The sequence below is a fragment of the Colletotrichum scovillei genome (genome assembly GCF_011075155.1).
Source record: "Colletotrichum scovillei strain TJNH1 chromosome Unknown Contig00002, whole genome shotgun sequence".
NCBI lineage: Eukaryota > Fungi > Ascomycota > Sordariomycetes > Glomerellales > Glomerellaceae > Colletotrichum > Colletotrichum scovillei.
This window is the reverse complement of record NW_023336260.1, coordinates 2,999,377-3,017,910: the sequence shown is the minus strand read 5'-3', so window position 1 is coordinate 3,017,910 and position 18,534 is coordinate 2,999,377. Positions and strand designations below refer to the sequence as shown.

At 51.8% G+C, this 18,534-nt stretch overlaps 1 protein-coding gene across 1 annotated transcript; it reads right to left on the bottom strand.

Moving 5' to 3' along the window:
* Window positions 1–14,274: 14,274 nt before the first annotated feature.
* HER10_EVM0003567 (glycosyltransferase family 2) lies at window positions 14,275–18,120 on the bottom strand. Its single transcript, XM_035473239.1, has 4 exons — window positions 16,900–18,120; window positions 15,921–16,775; window positions 15,553–15,847; window positions 14,275–15,493 (listed from the first exon to the last, which is right to left on the bottom strand). Exons 1-4 carry the CDS (start codon window positions 16,983–16,985, stop codon window positions 15,221–15,223), a joined length of 1,509 nt encoding a protein of 502 aa, XP_035337069.1. The 5' UTR covers window positions 16,986–18,120; the 3' UTR covers window positions 14,275–15,220.
* Between the last annotated feature and the right edge of the window lie 414 nt (window positions 18,121–18,534).

Genomic DNA, 18,534 nt, shown 5'->3' with positions numbered 1-18,534 from the left:
TCCCCCGTCCCTCCACCTCGTGTTTGTTAGCATTGCAATAACCCTGTCGGTATTTCTTTTTTGTTCTCGTTAGTTGTCTCTGATCAACTCTGAAGAAAATCTCAGTCTTTGATATTTCCTAGGGTTTTCTTGTTTTGTTTCTATATACACTCCCCCTCCCCTCTAACCGGCGGTTCCGCGTATACCCAGCCAAACCAAGCGCTGCGGCCGGCTACTCTTGCCAAAGTTTTCCCGGAGCGTGGTGTCGATCTTGGACTCAGATCGCGCGGCGTAATCTTGTTCTCTTTTTTCGGGACCTTGGCAAGCTTGGTTCATCAAAATGTCCGGTTAGTCGTTGTCTATCCTGTCCACTACCGGTACAATCAGCGCCTTTGACGGGATCGGGAAAAGCTGCTCAGACGGAGAATCCTCGGGCTCAGTGACAGAGCGGCATCAGCATCCCTCAACTGTCTTGATCTTGCGGGCTTTCAGCCCGGGTGGTGCCCGGCAGGCAAAGCTTCAGGATAAACTATGGTACCGTGACCACGAAATGGGAGGCTGCGGCAGTTGTCGCTTCCGAATGTCCCCCCCAAGCCTTACGCCTCAAGCCTCAGACCTCAAGCTCCAAGCCCTCTCCTCTCCCATGGGTCCCTATATATCCTGTGTGCAGAAGTGTGTTGGTGTGACAAAGGCGGCAAGGCGTTTTGCACTCCCAAGAAGAAGAAGAAAAAAAGGCTTTTCCCACCATACGAAGAAATATCGAAGCAGAAGGGTAGCAGCCACCCCTTCTTTTTTGTGCGCTTCTACCTACTCTCCATCACTGGTTTCTCATCACCCGAAAACTCCCCCACTCGGGCCTTGTGTAACCGTCCGATCTCTCGGCAAGTGTGCTTGTGTGGGTGGGTGCGTGGATGTGTGCGTGTGCTACTATTCGGGCCTTCCGATGACGTGGTGTGCTGAAGGCATCCTGTCTGTTTTCAGCATATCAGACAACATTTTCGTTCTCCATCCTCTTCTCTTTTTTCCCCCCCATCCTTGTTTTCTTTTCCCTAGATCCTCCTTGGGGTCCTTTTGTTTCTCTTTCTTGTCTCTGGCTGTCTGGGCCACCTCGTGGCTGCAAAACTTTATCAAAGTGGCAAGAACAGTTGTGCTCACGTGTCCGATGAGCCACCACTGACGATGTCCGGATACGGTAAGTTTTTTCTTTTCGGAGGAACGGCCGGGCAAGAAAGGTTTCGGAAGTTCCGCTGGTGGGTTTCGGACCGCGTTTTCGGTTGCTCAGTACCAGTGCCGTTGCGGGGTCGATGTGAACGGCAGAAAGGGATGGGGCGGACAGCGGGGACGGAGAGATGGGGACCGGTTCCGGGTTTGGCCACTCCCGCCTCCGTACCCGGAACCGGTTCGGAGACCCTCTTCTGCCGACTTCAATGAAGAAATGAGGACTTTCGACTTGGTGCGCAACGGGTGCTTCTCTCACTGTGAAGATAAAAGAATGGGAACTTCAACAGAGCTTTATGCTCATTGTAATATCGCAACTTAGTCGTCTACTCCATGCCCATTACAAATGAAACTTGTAGACATACAAACATTGGCACAGCAGGAGCCCCTTCTTGTTTATTGTGCGCTGAAAACCGTTCATGTATCGTTCAGCCCGGAAGCAACTCCCCAAGAGCTTTTGTAGAGCATGATGCTTTCATTTGTCATCTTATGGACGACGGGAAAGCTGGTCGTGGGAACGGTAGTAGATATACACCCAAAACTTACGAACTGTAGGCTACTACGATCGAGCAAGATCAATAGCCCGATTATTGTGTCGAATGACCCTCAATCAAGATTGCTTGCTAATTTGACTGTAAGATAGATGAGCTCTTGGTCTCATACCACCCGCATACAAAGGGCAACACCATGTGATCTCTGTGTTGTTCGAGAAGCATTACGAGTTTCACTACAACCGCTTGGAAACTGGCGTCGCACAGACAGTCGCATAATGGAAGATACAACCATTTCGCAGACGCAGAAGAGGGATGAAGTTCGATTTCCAATAGTAGGAATCAGCGCCATCTTCCCAAAACAGATGACCGAGTTTGACATCATCGCAAGGAAAGTTCCGCCCATTTAACTTGATTCGCAAAAGAAAAGTGCCGGACTAGCTTGATAGATGGAGCGGCCGTCCTGACCTTGAGAATACGAAGAACACACGATCCTCATATTTATCCTCAGACACTGTTCTCAAGGTATTTCACTGCCGAGCTCCCCTTTCTCTGGCATCAAAGTAGATCATGCCTCACAGTAATTAACCACATCAACCCTACCTTAAAGACCAGTTTCAGTAGATTTCGCCTCGTCAATATTAGCTAGGCAGTTCCTTCATGTAGTTTCACTGGCTCTGAGAAACTATTTCGCACTTTCTAGTCTGACTCCTGACAAGAAGGTGATGAGGCTGATATCGTGAGAGAGGAGCCTGATGTCGCTGACAATGTACCAGAGCCTGAAAGCGGGAAACCAGTCTGCAGACATGGAATGTACGGATTAGCCAATCAGGCAAGATGTTGCAGCGAAGGGAGCTCAGTGAGAATAATTGACTAACAATCGGCGATAACTAGCATTCGACCATGTGTTCAGACGAGACTCGACGTAGGAATCGTCGATAAATATGCTCTGGTTATCTTGAGTGGCCAGACCCATGTTGCCAGCACAGTCAGAGGATCAGCTCGCCATATCTACAGATCACGCAGCTTATAGGGCACAGGGTATAGGTAGGGTAAGGAATCATAGGCTCGTGGATGAACACGTTGAAGCCGCTCGAAATAGACGGCTCAAGAGCCACATCTCTCACCACTCTCTGGCTTTAATCTCATTTGTCTGCAGACCGAGAAGTCAGGTTTCCCAAGGATTGTAGGTCATACAGTCTCTGAGAGTCTAGACACTCATGACACCTGATAGTTCAGATTCCCACTTTCCAGAAAGGAGAGTCAAATACTCAACTATGATGACAAAACACTCATGCCATCTCGCCGCCCCTCCTCATGCTCTCAGCGATATACGCACACACAACCCGTGTAACAATCTCTGCACTTCTAACAGACACTCTCTGTTCAGTATTTATACAGCCTCAAGTCTCCCCTCCTTCCTGTTTCAAAAGATCATCTACTTAAGTCCTTCGATATAAGTCCCACATCCCAAGAACCTACTCCCTCTCGAGTCACCCATCCTGCGTAACTTGGCTGGTACCAAACGAAATACAAGAACAACAACGATTCGGATCTCATAAGGGCAGTGCCAAATACACCAACAACATTCAGCGTCCCACCAGCCATCCATTGTAAGGCTCTTCCCGGGAAAGTACCTGGAAATGCGAAATCGATGCCCCATGTGATCCCGAGATATCACGTACTACACACAGAACCAAATCCGCAAGGCACCTGCTTACACTGACCCTACTACCTTACTCAAAACCGCACATCCGGCCAGTAAGGATGGGACTGTCCACTATCACCAGGAAATACCCGAGATCAAGCCCCAATGCCGGTCTCCATCAGCTGGTATTTGGCATCCACATACTCGTCTACCCGCTCAAAACAGCGTGGATGTCGATGGAGCTGGTGGTGTATACATTTCAGTCTCGAACATGAATAGAGGAGAGGAATTTCGGAACGCGGCGGTAGACCATTCTCGACAACCGTTGTCGGGTAAAAGGCTGCACGGAAGAAAATTGACTTTGTGTAAGGTAGTGAGACGAAAATGGCCTGCCGCATAGTATCTCGGCAGCAAATACACTACATATCTACATCCATGTATCCATGACTATGAATTCTATGAAGTCTCCCGCTAGAAACAATCACTTTGAGCCTACTGAAGAAGACTATATCTTCTATATCTTTACAGCTAACAAGTTACTTACTTGGGATTCCTGATAACTAAGGAACGGGAACTCATGTCGAACACCACGATCTCAAAAGTCAAGTCACGCAAAAGTCTCGCGCCTATCATAAAGGTAAATGTGATACCAGGCACTCCTTCTATCCAATGAACACCAAACTTAACAACAACAACCTCACCATGACCATCGAATTGCCGTTCCCCGCCTATGCCCATCCATTAATTTTAAACCTTTTGCTCCCACAGACTTCCAAAGTTCACCACCAAAAGCCAAGCCCCCAACGGCCCGTCGTCTCGGAAAGGGTACAGACAAACACTAATCCAGACCGGTATTCCTCGACCGCGCTCAAATGGCTAGATCTGCCGACATATCCCGCGCTTGCTCCTCCAAAACCTTAGACATCCGATCTCCAAACCCAGGCACATCCCAAGACCCCTCAGCAGAAAAGCAAAGCGTCAGGCGTTCAAATCGTCCAACGACGCGGGCCCTGGTATACGGCAGGCAAGGGCGCAGGGTCCCTCGGTTCGTCCCCCTCATCCATACCTACCGCATTTCCCTAATATCGTCGTTGGTGGCTGCGTCGAGGCATGTGGTGATGCTGATATTCTGCCAGGGGCCCGCGCATACTCGCTCCATGCCACAGGTCAAAACGGCGGCAATGACGCCAAAAGAACCCAGAAGGAAAGAAAGCTTCCCAATAAGACCCCCTAAGAGACAGTGTGAGAAGGAAAGGCTGAAAAGGCAAAAGAAAAGTCACCGAAAGCTGCACCTGCAGAGCCAAAGGTCCAGCAACGACGCTAATGCCGAACTCAGGTAAGTCAACAGGAGTGGCGGCCCGTTGAATGACCTTGACCTTACCTTACTTTTCTGTTGAACTGAGGAGGCCTCGCTACAGTGTTCCCCCGAAAGCTTCACATGCTTTAAATTTCTTAGTATCCTCGCGCCGAATGTTTAGTCTGCTTGAGACATTTCTTTTCTTCCTCTTCCGACTTTTCCAACCGCAGCAATGCAGCCATCTTCTCATCCGGTACCAGCTTTTGGCACCCGAGAACGGGAGCAGCGACCGAGCGATTGATCCATAATCTCGGGCCTTCTGCAGCCCGAAGGCAGCCACGAAGCCAAATAGTTGAAGGGAAAGACCGCTTCAAAGCCATTGATTGGCACGCTATACGCCTGGACTCACTCGAGCTCGCGTGGTCCTCGGTTTGAAAATATCCACTTGGCCGGCTTGGTCTGCTTCTTCAAAAGCCACACAGTTCGGCTTTGGGAAGGGAGTTCGGAGGGAAGGGGAGAAAGATGAATCATGCGAGAACGCCGGGCTGATTTCCTAGGAATGGTGAAGAAGGTAAAAAAAAAACAAAAAATTGAAAAAAAAGAGAACAGAAAAAAGACAGCATGTGAGAGATCGACAGCGGCTCAAATCCCACAGACACTCACCAGAAGACGATCGTTCCCCACGTTCCAGCCCCATCACCACCAGCCAGATTGCTTCCCCGCGGGGGATGAGGACCCCCCCGTTGCAACCGCCATCCAACTTCCCAATTGCACTCGGCCTCGATTCCCAATTCGTCCATCGCGAAAACTCTATCTCTCTCCCTCTCAGTCCCATGTAACCAACGCACATGTCAGAATGCTCTTGATGCTGGACAAATCTGGCCAAATGCCTGTGTGTCTTCCTCCAGTCGCTTCGGTCGCATCGCCTACACAAGCGCCGCCGCCTCATCGAAGACATGCATATGCCACATCGCCTTAGCCCCCATGGTACCGTTGGACATCGAAGGTGTCCCATTTTGCATTTGTCTGCCGCTTCGGCCAACGTACTGAATAGGTAACACCGTAGCCAGCGATTGTCCTGAGAAGTCGGGCTTCTTCTCCCATCAAGGGCGCTTCTTCATGTAGCAGTACCTATTGAATGCGGCGGCCAGATCGTGGGCCCATTTTTGCATCGCGTATCTACCGGCATTCCAGTTTCTGCGCCGTTCTCTGCTCCGTGTTGACCAATGGTCGCAAGTAAAATGGCGTTGAGCCTGTTCATTGTGTTGTCCACGATGGTCATAATATCAGGTCGTGAGACCGTCAGCATGTGACTCCAAATATGAGCCACGAGACACAGTTTCTTGTCGCCTTATCTCGGCTCTTGTTTGAGATGGTCGCCAGGAACTGTATCGAGCTCACGATATTCCACGAAACTTCACTCGTTGCCTTGACTTTCGTGCCAACGGGTACGAGAGCAGAGGCACATGCGCTTCCGTTATTGCTCTCCACACTGTCAGGCCATCCATCTCACCAAGTTTGGCTATTGTTCCTTGTCACCTCCGCTAATGGGCCGCAGCGGGTGGGCACTCGGAGGTCCCTAGAGCCTTTGATGCAAGAAATCCTGCATCATGTACGCCCAGGCCTTGCTTGACAATCTGGCTTCTGTTTGCAAGCTCCCAACATACAGCCACGCACCCTCTTCCTCGTTGTCTGGAGACAGTAGCAAAGCAAGACGAGACCCCATCATTCGAGGTTCGACAACCACCAACCTCAGCACTCCACTTCCTCGGAGGTGGTGGGGGAGGGGTTGGTTGTGTGTGTCTGTGTGATATGCGCGCGTTCTCATCGGATGATAGGTTCACGCCGAGAGCTTCGGGGCTCGTCGAGACGCTGGGGCGTGGCTCCATCCACTCGGACGCACTGGCAGGGTCCTGTCAGTTGGACAGCCTGTTCTTCGTTTTGGTCGATTCTTCAGCACAACGACGTCGATTCCGCCCAGCTCGGCCAGGCCTCGGTCGGTCCTTGACGCCAGTTGTGTGGCCCCTCCAGGGTGTGTTTGTTTCAATAATCCCCATCCCCGTTCCCTGGCGGTGCAAAATTGACAGAGTTCCTGCTCATGACCCATTTGTTTGGCTTCAGTTAACCCCTCATGGTAAGAAATAAAAATAAAATAAAAATTTAAGCGGCGGACGCCGCAGCCGCGATGGAAAACCCGCACCGGTCAGGATTATGGCTCGCTCGGACCGCGTTGAGAACATGGCGACAATGGCTACAATTCTGACAATCGTTCTAGTTTTTGCGATAACATGATGCGTTATGCTCAAGCACTATCTGGAGTGTAGGTTGAGCCGCTGGCGAAACAGGCTCTAAACCATTCGGCCCCCATTTGCCAGCAGATGTTACAATGAAATATCAATTGTGGATATGGTTGTAGAATGGGTGTGCGGGTTCGGCATGGGTCTCGGGTTCATGGCCATTCTGTTGTATTGAGGCTCCCGTCGAGAGGGAAATGACCATGAACCAACTCAATTGGCGTGGTTTGCGTGGGGGCTGGAAATCAAAGGTGACGGCATGCTTCTCGCAGTGGAATGAAATGCAATATTGAGCTTGCTGAGCCGGACTGTGTCGATTGTTGTCTCTGAATTCTGGCCATCCGCTGGTTTTGATAAGGTTAGTAAATTGATGACCAACTCAGCAATTTCTGCACTGAAGCAGCAGTAGCTTGTAGCCGATTGACTGGTAGGGATCGGCTTCAAGTTGTCGCACGCTCGAGGGATGCAGGAACCTTGGTGTCGAATCTATCGACACTGCCTGGTGATTTCTGGGGCATTCCCTGGAATAGACCAAGAAGGGTACATGCCCAGTACCGCGCTTGTACCTCGAAGAGGCTGGTCTTGTAGGCCTGTTCATTGGTGGCATCGGTCCTGGGCATACCCTCCGTCAACGGATCCTCCTCTTCTTCATCGTGAGCGAATGAACATAGCGTGTGGATATCCATGGCGCCTTTTTCTGCAGCTAGTGGCCAAGATGCTCGAATAGGCTGAACCAACGGGCCAAGACGTCCACCAGCAACGCCGCTTGGCGCACTTCTTTCGGCTTTGACTTCTTTTGTACGTGATATCGCGTTTCCCATTGAGGAGGCTTGTCACTTTTGCGATTTGTGCGAAGACTCGTTGTCGCATTGCGCTCTCTGTTGCCCGGACAGACCTAGCAGGAACAGTAAAGCTCGTTGGACAAGATCGGACGATCTCGCCATTGTATTTTGACATGGCATCGTGCAATTGGCAAAGGACCCTTGCGGCGACATGAAATTCTTCAACGGCTGGCAAAGACCGAAGATCGCTTGTGTGGATCGAGGGATTGCTGATGACCTCTTGATGGTCGGATTGCCTCTGCCATTGTTGGTTCCGAGCCTCTTGAACCTGCATGATAGTGTGCGCTGAGGTTACAGCGAACCAAGAAGCGCGAGTGGGTTCCCCCTCCTGGCCGGGATATTTTCGAGACGGAGCGCTGCCAATTCTCCAATGTTCTTGGTTGACGTGGCTTATGTTCTCCATAAGTCCGCGGTGGACACTGAACGATTACATGGGTTCTGTCCTAGTGTAGGAACCCCCCCTGGTCGCTGAAGAAGAGCTGGCCCGGTCGATGTCGTGATGGAATGATGCTATCTTGCGGGGTTGACTAGGCACGGAGTAGAAAGTCAACGAAACCCACCAGCAAGTCTCCATCCACCCCCTCCTCCGAACCAGGCCTCTCGAATCGACGCGAGGGCGGGAAGATCGTGAGCCTGCCCATCCGGGCTTGCGACGGACAAAGTTTGCGGAGAGCAGATTGCTGACAGGCAGGTGTGGCATAGTGCTGTGCACTACAGGCGCGAGACGCGGCCTGGATCGCACGAGGTGCTTCCCCGGCGGATCTCGGGCTGCGAGCATGAACGATTGCGATGCATGTTGATGTCAACCATGGTTGCGCAGCCGCAGATCCAGTGTCACAGGACGGGGCCTGACAACGAGGACGGGGTACAAGTCCTTCTCAATGATGCCGTCCTTATTCCCGTGTCATTCGATGTCCTGGCCGCATGGAGTGTATCTGTAGCAAGAGAGCCTATAGTTTCTCAGAAATGATGACTTGTTGGGCACTTATAAGCACGCCTGTACTTTGTTATAGTATCCGAAAGTCTCCGTCTACGTGTCGGCAAGACGGGATAGACGGGCGGCGCGAAGACGACGCTGACCCACTTGGCTAGATCGACTCCGCCGAGCTTCGGCCATGATCATCCTCTATACTCTGGGCGCGCGGAGGATCGTGACGAGGGTCAGGGCTAGGGTTTTTTGTTCCCAAGATGCCCGTACGGATCCGTACCCCGTACGCATAATCCGTATCCGTGCTGACTGCGGCACTGCGATGGACTTGAAGCTCATGACCCGTATGACAATGGCGATTCGTGCTCAGGTAATAGTGGCGCCCATATCGGAATGTGGCTTCCTGATGCGGAACAACTTCGAGTGGTATTGAGGCACAGAAATACTGTCAAGGTGAGATGAGGTGAGGCAAGGTGTGCTCAGTCGGGATCGTTGGTTGAGTTGGCGACATTTCTGCTTTAGGCTTTGACGACCGGCCAGCCAGGGCCAGTAACATGGTAACGTCGTAAATGCAGAGCTTTGCTGTTCACCCTTGCTCAAGTCTGCCGAAGCTCAATTATGTAGTACCGTGTACTCTTCGAGTTTGCCATATCGTAAGGTAGGTATATTGCGACGGGCGGCCCAAATCCCGTGGGCTCGAACGGAGCAGAGCCTCCCTTCTGCTAAGAGGATTTTAGCGTGGGAGCGGCGAGAGTGATGGTTCCTCTGGATGCTTGAAGGGTTCAAAGACCGAGTTAGCGGCGGCGGAGGATGGCCGTGATGTGCACAAATGCGTGGTCCTAGTTGCGGAAACCGACGTGTCTATCCATAGCCTTGTGGTATATCGTAGTCCCCGGCAAGGATAAGTGGTGTGTTCGTACAGCAGTACAGCAGGAGCGGAACATGGAGTAGATAGGTAGATGATGTTACTTTTGAGAGCGAGGGAGAGAAAGAGACAGACGATGAGGGTCGAAGGGTCATTGCTTCGCTGATTGGTCAGTTAGTCCACCCCCCTTCTGTTCTTTGGCAAGAAAGAAAAAGAAGCGATGACCCTGGCAACCTGGCTCGCATGGGTGGTGCAGACGCAGGTCCGACGAGAAGCGGATAAGCGCACTGGCTCGTAGGGGAGGGTCACATTGAGGAAAGCCCATGTCGTCTTGGCTTCAATCCTGGTCCGAGTCGCTGACCCAAACGGGGATATGCACAATGGAAGTGGAGAGAGGGGAGGAAGAGAGGAGGGGAAGAGAGAAAGGGACTGGTTTTGCATTTGCAGCGCCGCAGCGGGCAAGTAGCTACAAAGAGGATAAGGTAAGGTAGGTAGGCACGCCGCACAAGATGACATGATGTGATGATGCGAGGTCCAAGTTGTGTCGGCGAGAACGAGGGGAAGGAGAAAAAGTTGAGATGTGATTGCCGGTGGAGAGGGGATTGCGCGTTTCGACTTGGCCAAAGGGCCTGACGATTTGCATTTTGCAGATATTGCCATCTTGAAGCTGCAACTGGCAACTGGCAAATGGCAAATGGCAACTTGCAACTGCACCACCAACAGCGGCTGCGGTTGCGGCTGCAGTTGCGGTTGCGTGTCCGTCTCCCCACCCAGGCTCTCTCTCTCTCTTTCCCTCTCTCTCTCTTTCTGGATCTGTCTGTGCGAGACAATGGAACCGGGACGGAAGGCCAAAATGCAAAATGTCTGTGGTTATTTTGTCTTTGAGATGAAATCTATCCGTACCTTAGCTGCTGGGGCCCGTTGCCGTTCGTTGGTTGAGGGTCAGAACAGACGAGCGCCAAGACCGAGACAAAAAAGATACTTGCCCGATCTGTGAAGGTACCGCGGCCGCCTGTGCGTCGAAGAACCCGCAAGTATTTCTTGGTTTCGTTAGTTCCCTCCCATTTCCCTGCTCCAGGCTTGACTAAGCCATGGTTGTTCAATGTTGTCCATCTCCTTCAAGGTCCCTGCCCCTCCTACGGGAGTCGCCTTCGCCTTCGCCTTTTCCTGCCTTGCCTTCCCTAAGGTATTTTCTTAGAAATGGAGTGTAGGGTCGTCATCACCCAAACGAGTAGTCTTGAATTGATGTTGAAAGTCTTGGTCTCTCGATTGCTGGGCTCTGCGGCTGCTTCTTGTCTCCTTGTTTAGCCTGAGGCACAGAAATACCAGTTGGCTTACTAAAGCTTGGCGGCTGTCTTCTTCGGGAGCCAGATTCAGCAGGTCCCGTCCAGTGCCCGTTCCCTCAGAGGATGGGAGGTTCGTAACTCCTGTGTACAGATACGTACCTTGTCCTTTTGCTCTAAGGTAAGTAGGTACCTAAGGTCGGCAAGGTAGGAGCCTGTCTAGGTACCTTAGAGAACCTGCCTGACCATACGGATAAGGCAGGGGCACTTTGAGCTACTTGGAAGGTGCGAAGTACCTCAGTGCCCGTACCGTTCGCCGGTTGTCTTTTTGGCAGGAGCCACCCGTCAGCTTGTTGCTGCTCTGGCCACACTACAGTCCGAGGGCCTCGATCGTCTCGGGCATCTTGGGTGCTTGGATTCTCCCGAAATCCACCCAGAACCATCCATCACCCACTTTGTCATTTATTTCACGATCCCCAGCCAGCACTTACGTCCAGCCGCGACAAGCCGACAAACGTCCCTCGCAACCACATCATCATCATCATCGTCATCCTCCTCGACGACGACGACGACGACGAAACCGACGACAAATGGCAATCATAACACAACCCAACGCCAGTGCAGGCCATGACAGGTCATAGGCCGTGCGCACCTGAGGTGTGGCTCCATCCAACCTCGACTCTCCAATGTCGCCGCCCTCTACTCGCCCTTCCATACCATGCCATGCCATGCATGCTTGCTTGCTACAGTGCTACAGTACCTACTAAGTGAGCATGCTCCGCCAGCTTATCATCGCACCTCTATTTCCTCTTTCTGCCGCTGCACCATGGAAAGACCTGTACTAATCAAGTAGAGCCACCAAGCTAGCAAGGCCGTCTTATCATCATCATCATCCTCGTCCTCGGTCTCAGCTCCAAGAACCACAAATCCGTCTCCATCGAATCTAGGCCTTTATTTTTCCCTCGCGCTGTCGGCGCTTGTCAGTGGCCAACCCAAGCTTGTTCGCCCGGTCTTGCTCCGTCGTCGATTGGCAACCCATGGCCGCCACTTTTGACATATTTGACAGATCAACCCAAAATCGCCTTCTCTTCCCTATCCGATTTTGCGTACCTATTCGTGCACGAATTCGTGCCTTGCTTGCCGTGATCCCGCTGGTTTTCCTACGGACTCTTGGTCGCCGTCATACCCAATGCGTCTTGACTCATGCCGTCGCATTGGCTCGCTCCCCATTACCTCACGCTGGAGAGTGTGGCACCATGAATTGGAGAAGAATCCTCGACGGACCAACAAGAGTCGTCAGTGTTGAAATATTTTTTCAAGAATTTTCTTCCTTCAAAGCACAAGTCATTCAGCAGACCCAATTCTGAGCTACCATTGGTCCTATGTCGCATTGTCACAACTCAGTCTGGATGACGGATTTACCACTGACGAATTCCGGCATGAATCAAGGCGTTGCAGATGTTGCATACAATCGCAACCCCCCTCTCCAAATGCACGCGAGGCCTAGAACCAATTCATCGTCAGGATTTATGCAAGTCTCTCAACGCAAATTTTGCCAGCCGGCTATCACTGCTACTCGCACGATTCACAAAGCCATAACAACGATGCATCAATAGACACTATCCAAGTCCAGGGTACCTCTCGCACTAATCTTCAGCCTACCAACTCGACCCACAAGATTTTGGACATCTGTTACAGGTTGACTTTGTGTGGTAACTCTAGGTCTTGAACACAGTCAGATCTGAACATGCATTTGGTGAGTGCTTTCCTTATCCTCCCCACAACATCCCTCTAGTCTTCCTATTCCAACCTGATGCAGGTTCAAAAGCCTCAAAACACGCGTATCATGTCGTGCATCTCTGCGTCTGCGTCTCCTCGCCCCCGTCCCGGTCGTCCCGGTCCCGGCGTACGGATGTCTAGCATATACTACTTCGCGACCCGTAGAAGAGGAGTCGAGAATAACGTTCCCCATTGATCCCATTCACCACGAAACACTTTGAGATTTGGACGCTGTCTTACCTATGTCATCAGCAAGCCTCTTTTCGTCCACCTGCAGCAAAGACAAGGCCAGGGGTCCGAGAGTAAGGGAGGGGGAGGGGCAGCCTGGCAGGCCTCGTGTCAAGCATCGGAGCACAAGGTGGACTGCTTGATAACGTAAACAAGGACGCAGACGAAGACCCCCAACCCATCGAAAAGGCTGTCAAATCGCAGCTCTTGACCTTACAGTTCGAGCTTGGGCTCTCTGATTGGGTGATTTAGCGTTCGATCTCACCCATCTATCCATCCACCAATCTGCCACATCTCAAAGCTCGAACTCCTGCTTGGAGTAGTGGCTGGCAGCAGCCAGTCTTGGTTATTCTCGGTAACCAGTGATCGATAGATGGGCAGTCCGACCTCTTGCCTCCGAACGTCCGGACGTCTTCGATCCGGAAACTTTGGCCCTGCGGGGTTTTTACGTGCCCTCAGAACATCACCTGCCTCGTTGCCCCCGTTGAGTGTGGGGTGCTCGATTATCTTAGCTTGGCCTGCTAGCCATCCTAATCTAGCCAAGTCTCGAACCGTGCAATGAACTAGTAGGGATGGAGGGGTGTAGGGTTCGACTGATGATGGTGGGTGTGAGATCTCATTCTTCAAGGCAACCACCACGACAACCACCGAAAACTAGTCGCACGTACTCCGTCTCACGAGGCTAGTCGTCCCAGCCAGCCCGATGTGAGTCAAGAGAGGCGCATCTGACGAAGCAGCCAAATGCCACCGGAGAGCACATGGACGATGTTCAAAACTTGAGATGAGCAGGACAACACCACCACTGCCACAAAGAGTCACAACAATCGACCCGGAACCATATTCATTCCTTATTTCATCGTCTTCGGGCGAGCACCGCGGCAAACGACGGCCAAACCTGAGCCGCGTGCTCGTCTGGGCTTTTGACCACCCCTCCAAAATCTCCACACCCACCAGCCTCACCAAGGACGTCATGTAAGACAATATCACACACCACTCTACCGTGGTAACGAGGCGCATGAACATGGCACAGCCTCTCACCAACATTGAATATTCGATTTCCGGAAGGAACTGAAGAGTCCCTTAAGGCCAGGCCAGGCCTTTCCGGCCGGAGAATTAGTGATCAAGGTAGGCATTCGTATACCTTGGCCCTGCCGTGTAACCGGGGGTCATATCGTAAGGTCCGTACTGATGAGAAGCCACACACACACGTACACACACATACGGTATCGCATGTCAGATATCGCGGGATTCCCGGAAACCGTTTATTGGGGGCCAACACCATGGCGGGATACGAGACTGCGCGTCAAATCACCCTGCCGTGTAACGAATGCCACCAACCTTCCCTTCCCTCCCCCTGGCACACATGCTGTGCTTGCTGCTCGTTTCTTCTTCCTGGCGAGCCCCCCCCCCCCCGATCCAACTAGTCGATCCCCCAGTTCGTCAGGATGCAGGGACGTTGTGTTCCCATTGGCTCGGTAGCCCTTTCTTTTTGCAAATTGTGTTGAAGAAAGATATGCAGCTGCCCGACATCACGCATCGCATCATGAACTACTGATAGATAGTGGAGTAGACCTCACAAGCCTCGTTTTTGGGGGGGCATGGGTTATTGTGGAAATTTGCTTTCTTTTCTTCAGTCTATGGAAAGCTGTCTCTTGGTCTGAGTGGAAAGAAGATGGGATAATGGTAGAGACCAACTGTCTAATGCCTTGCCGCCCTCTCTCTCTCTGTGTGTCTTCCTGATTTCCCATGTCTTGCAATGCATCGGATAAAATGCCTCCGACGAAGATCAAAGCTGCCTGCCCTGTTGCCCGCCGCGCGATGTACCTCTTCCGACTACCTCTCTTTCGTTTCTGAAATTGAGGGGAAGGAAAAAAAGAAATCACAAAGACCAACCAATCCTTTGCCCTCGCCAATTTTGGGGGGTTTTTTGGTAAAAAGAAAACGAAAGAAAAAGAGACCAAGAGTCGAGAAAATCCAGGGAGGAAACACTGTATCCCTGAAGCAGATGACCAAACCACCTATTCCTGCTGTCCATGCTGAATGGTTTCCATGCCGTTGATGATTATACTCTTGACACGCACTTCTGTGCTGTGGTTCCATTTCCCGTATGCGATCGTTCGTGTATTCATCGTAAAGAGGAAAGAACAACAAAACTTTTCCCCTTCCAAAGTCCTTTTGGGTCGGTGATTTTGTTTTCCGGAAAAGAGGCGAAAAGAAAATGAAGAAAGGGTGGATGATTAACCCTCTTTGTTTCCGCGTTCCAGGAAAGAAGACATAAGAAAGCCACCCAAGCCAGAGTCCCGTTTCTCCTCTGGCAAACCAATGTGTTGCAAATTCATAATTCGTGATATTCGTGGTTGCCGTGGATCTAGTCCGTGGGGTGCTCCAGGAGGGAGAAGGTGACGTGAGGCGCCTTGATATCCTTCGCGGGGAAGGTGTTCATGCGCACAGTCTGGGGTCGACGCGCCTCGTTAGTCGGGCGGTGCCAGTCAGAGACCTTCTCGGTCATCTGGCGCTCGAAGCGGTAGCGGACGAGGTCCTGACCACCAGGGGGCGTGGTCAGACTCATGGCTCGCTTGGGACGAGGAGTCAGACGGATGTCATCGTTGGTATCACCATCGGCTCTGCTGCCCCAGGAGGTCTGTTGCCAACATGTTAACAAGATTGATATCACATGATTTGCCAGAAGTAGCTACTTACCATCTTGAGGGTAGACAAGGCGTAAAGCTTGATGATTCCATGGGCCCATCCAAAGAGGATAGAGACAGGCAAGAAGAGAATGTCGCTAGGGTTGCGACGGAAGAGGTTCACGAGCTTGACGACCTTGGTGAAACCGAACACGAAGATGATCTGAGCCCAGAGGGCCTGGCGGCGGCTCTCAACGTCCCAGTCGGCAGTGCCCTTCCACAAAGCAAAGATGATGAGAGGGTCGAAGAGGAACGCCAAGGAAGTGAAGGTTGCAATATGGAGAGCATAGGTGCACCAGGGCTGCTGACTGTAGTCACCATATATTAGTACATCATGCCAGACAATAGGAGGAAATCCCAGATGCGTGTGCTTCTACTTACGTGAGAACGTATCTCTCGCGGACAAGACTGGTCCAGTTGCTACGCCAGTTGCTGCGAGCCCAGCGAGAGCACTGGTAGAGGAACTTGGTGCTGTTCTCCAGAGTGGTCTCAAGCTCACACTCCTTCTCGTACTGGATCCAGGTCTTCCACTGGTGGCTGACGAGCCAGCGAGTGACAAAGTTGTCGTCGTCGGCGTTCAGGATGTACTTGCCCCACTTCTCGGTCTTGAAGCCCTCAAGGAAGTCGTGGCTGGACAGAATCTCAGATCGGTAGGCACCAGTTCGGCCAGACATGCAGGAAGTACCGCCATCGAGGTTGTGGGTGGCTGAGATCTCGAAGTTGCGTCTCTCAATGTAGGCAGCGCCGAGCCAGTTGAAGATGCGAGTGGACAGCGGGCCATCCCAGACGCGCTTAACTCTCTGGCAAGTGCCGACGCCGCCAATCTTGGGGTCTTCGAAGGGAGCGAGAATCCAGGGCATCATTGTAGAAGGCCAGGTGACATCATCGTCAGCCATGATGGTGAGCTTGGTAGTCACCTTGGGCAGAGCCTCGCAGACCTGAAGACGCTTGTTGGCAATGGGGGTAGAGTAGACCTGAACATTAGGGTGAGGAAGGCTGCGAGCAAGCTTCTCAAGAGAGGCATGCTTCTCGCTGGTAGTGACGAGCATCAGAACGCGAGGGTTGCAGGCGATAATGCTAAGCAGAGAAGGGCGAAGCTCCTCGAAGACATTGTGAATGGTGGGGATGATGACGGTAACATCGTCAGCCGTGAAGGTAGGGTTGGCGGGAATCGGCTTGGACTTGTAGACCCAGTGGCTGACGCAGTTGACGAGCAGGCGAGTGTAGCGATGAAGCCTGTCAAGGAAGGTTAGATACAAAAGACGGCGAAAATTAAAAAGGCACGGCAGATATTTGCTGCGATAGCAGCAGGAGCAATGGTGGGTAATTGTTTTTTTTCCCGCAGAAAGTAGTAACTTACCAAAGGGCGATGAACAGGTACATCCAGGCGGTAGGAGACCAACCGAAGCCAAGGTTGGGCAAGAAGAGATTCATGATGTCTGCCATCGTGAATTGCTTCCTGCGGTTGGGAAGTGCGCGTGCGTGGTTCTGAGGTAATTCGGAGAAGGTCGTGAAGAGGTTTTGACGGAGATGGGAAGGGGAACCCAACAAAGCCGCAATGGGAGGAATTGCGCGCGTGGTTGTTGGTTGGTTGTGGAGGGTGAGGAGGATGAGAAGAAGAGAGTGGGAGAAGGAGTTGGGTTTTGTGCCTTCTGGTCCAGAGAAATTCTCGAAGGGTCAGGAGGTGGCAGGAGGTCCAGGCCTTGAGCGTGCCTTCCTTCTCAGAATATCGTCTTGGTGAATTTGAACAAGTCCCGTGACTTGTTCTTTGATTTGCCCTTTGGTGAATATGTTTGTTGCGTATTCAGATGAAATGGCCCACTATTTTGTTTTCTGACCGAGGTGTGTGAGGTGTGAGGTGTTCTGCTGAAGGTGAGGCAACCTGAGAACTTTCCAACAGTTTCAAACTGGTACCCAAGGTGATGTGAATGCGAGAAATCTAGATGGTATCTCCAATCTGCTCTGCTTCCTACGAGGTATCACGCTCGTGGATCTAGAGTAGCGTGTGGTGATGACTGTCGAGAGAGTCCCGGATGATGAGTTCTTGCTCGATCTATGTGTTGTCGTCGTGCAGCTTCCGAAGCCAAGTCCTGCTCTCGCTCTGTCTTCAAGTCTCTTCTTCCTTTCTGTCTAGAAGGACCCTAACGATCGAGGTAGTAGATGGGACAAGCAGAGCGCTTTGTCTGTGTCCGTCGTTGGAGGTGGTATCAAAGAATGACACGGGCAAGACGGAATGACCAACACCCAAGCCGCGTGTATGGGATGCTGGTGGCAGTGGGGGAGGATTTCGAGAAGGGGTCAAACAAAGTATTATACAGAGATGAAAGATGGCAATGGAAACTCAAACCATTGCGCGGACCAATTGGTCTTTTAAAAAACAACAATGACCCGGGGGAGAAGAAATGGTGATGAGGTCGTCCGAGGAGAGTAGGTCGTCCTGGGGCGAGGGACAAGGATATATACGTAGCCAGATGTGGTGGAGGGTTGGCAGGCATGCATGGGTTGTTTAGTTTAGAGATGCGCCCATGCATGGAGACGGTAATGGTGGCTCCATCCAAACAAGGCAAAAAAAGTACTCGAGATGTACGGAGTATGGATGGATGTGTCTAATGTGTGGTAATGGATTATGGATGTACGGACTTGTCGACTGGACTTGTCTAAGATTGTGGTGCAAGACGGCAAGACGATGGGTCTTGAGGGTACTTCGTCTAGACTGGCACCTACTCGCGGCCTGTTTTTCTTAGCTACACCACACTCACTACTGGCTCTCTCTCGCGCTCACACAGATAGACATGCATCACGTTCGTCTGTAAGGGTATTGGGGCAGAGACGAGGGGCAGACGAGGGGAGGGGTGCGCGGCGGTTGTATCGGGGTTGGGGAGACGAAGAAGAAGGGGAGGGGTGAGCATGTTGGTGGATGGGGGTGCGAAGGGCGTGTGCAGATGTGCCAGTTGCAGAAAAAAAAAAAACAGAGAGAAAGGCAGAGGAGGCGTTC

Bases quoted from the DNA above. Each gene is read 5' to 3' on its own strand.
- HER10_EVM0003567 (XM_035473239.1), bottom strand. From the start codon at position 16,985: ATGGCAGACATCATGAATCTCTTCTTGCCCAACCTTGGCTTCGGTTGG. The intron at 16,776-16,899 runs GTAAGTTACTAC...CTTCCTTGACAG, and splicing joins TACCTGTTCATCGCCCTTTG to GCTTCATCGCTACACTCGCC. The intron at 15,494-15,552 runs GTAAGTAGCTAC...TGTTGGCAACAG, and splicing joins CCTTGTCTACCCTCAAGATG to ACCTCCTGGGGCAGCAGAGC.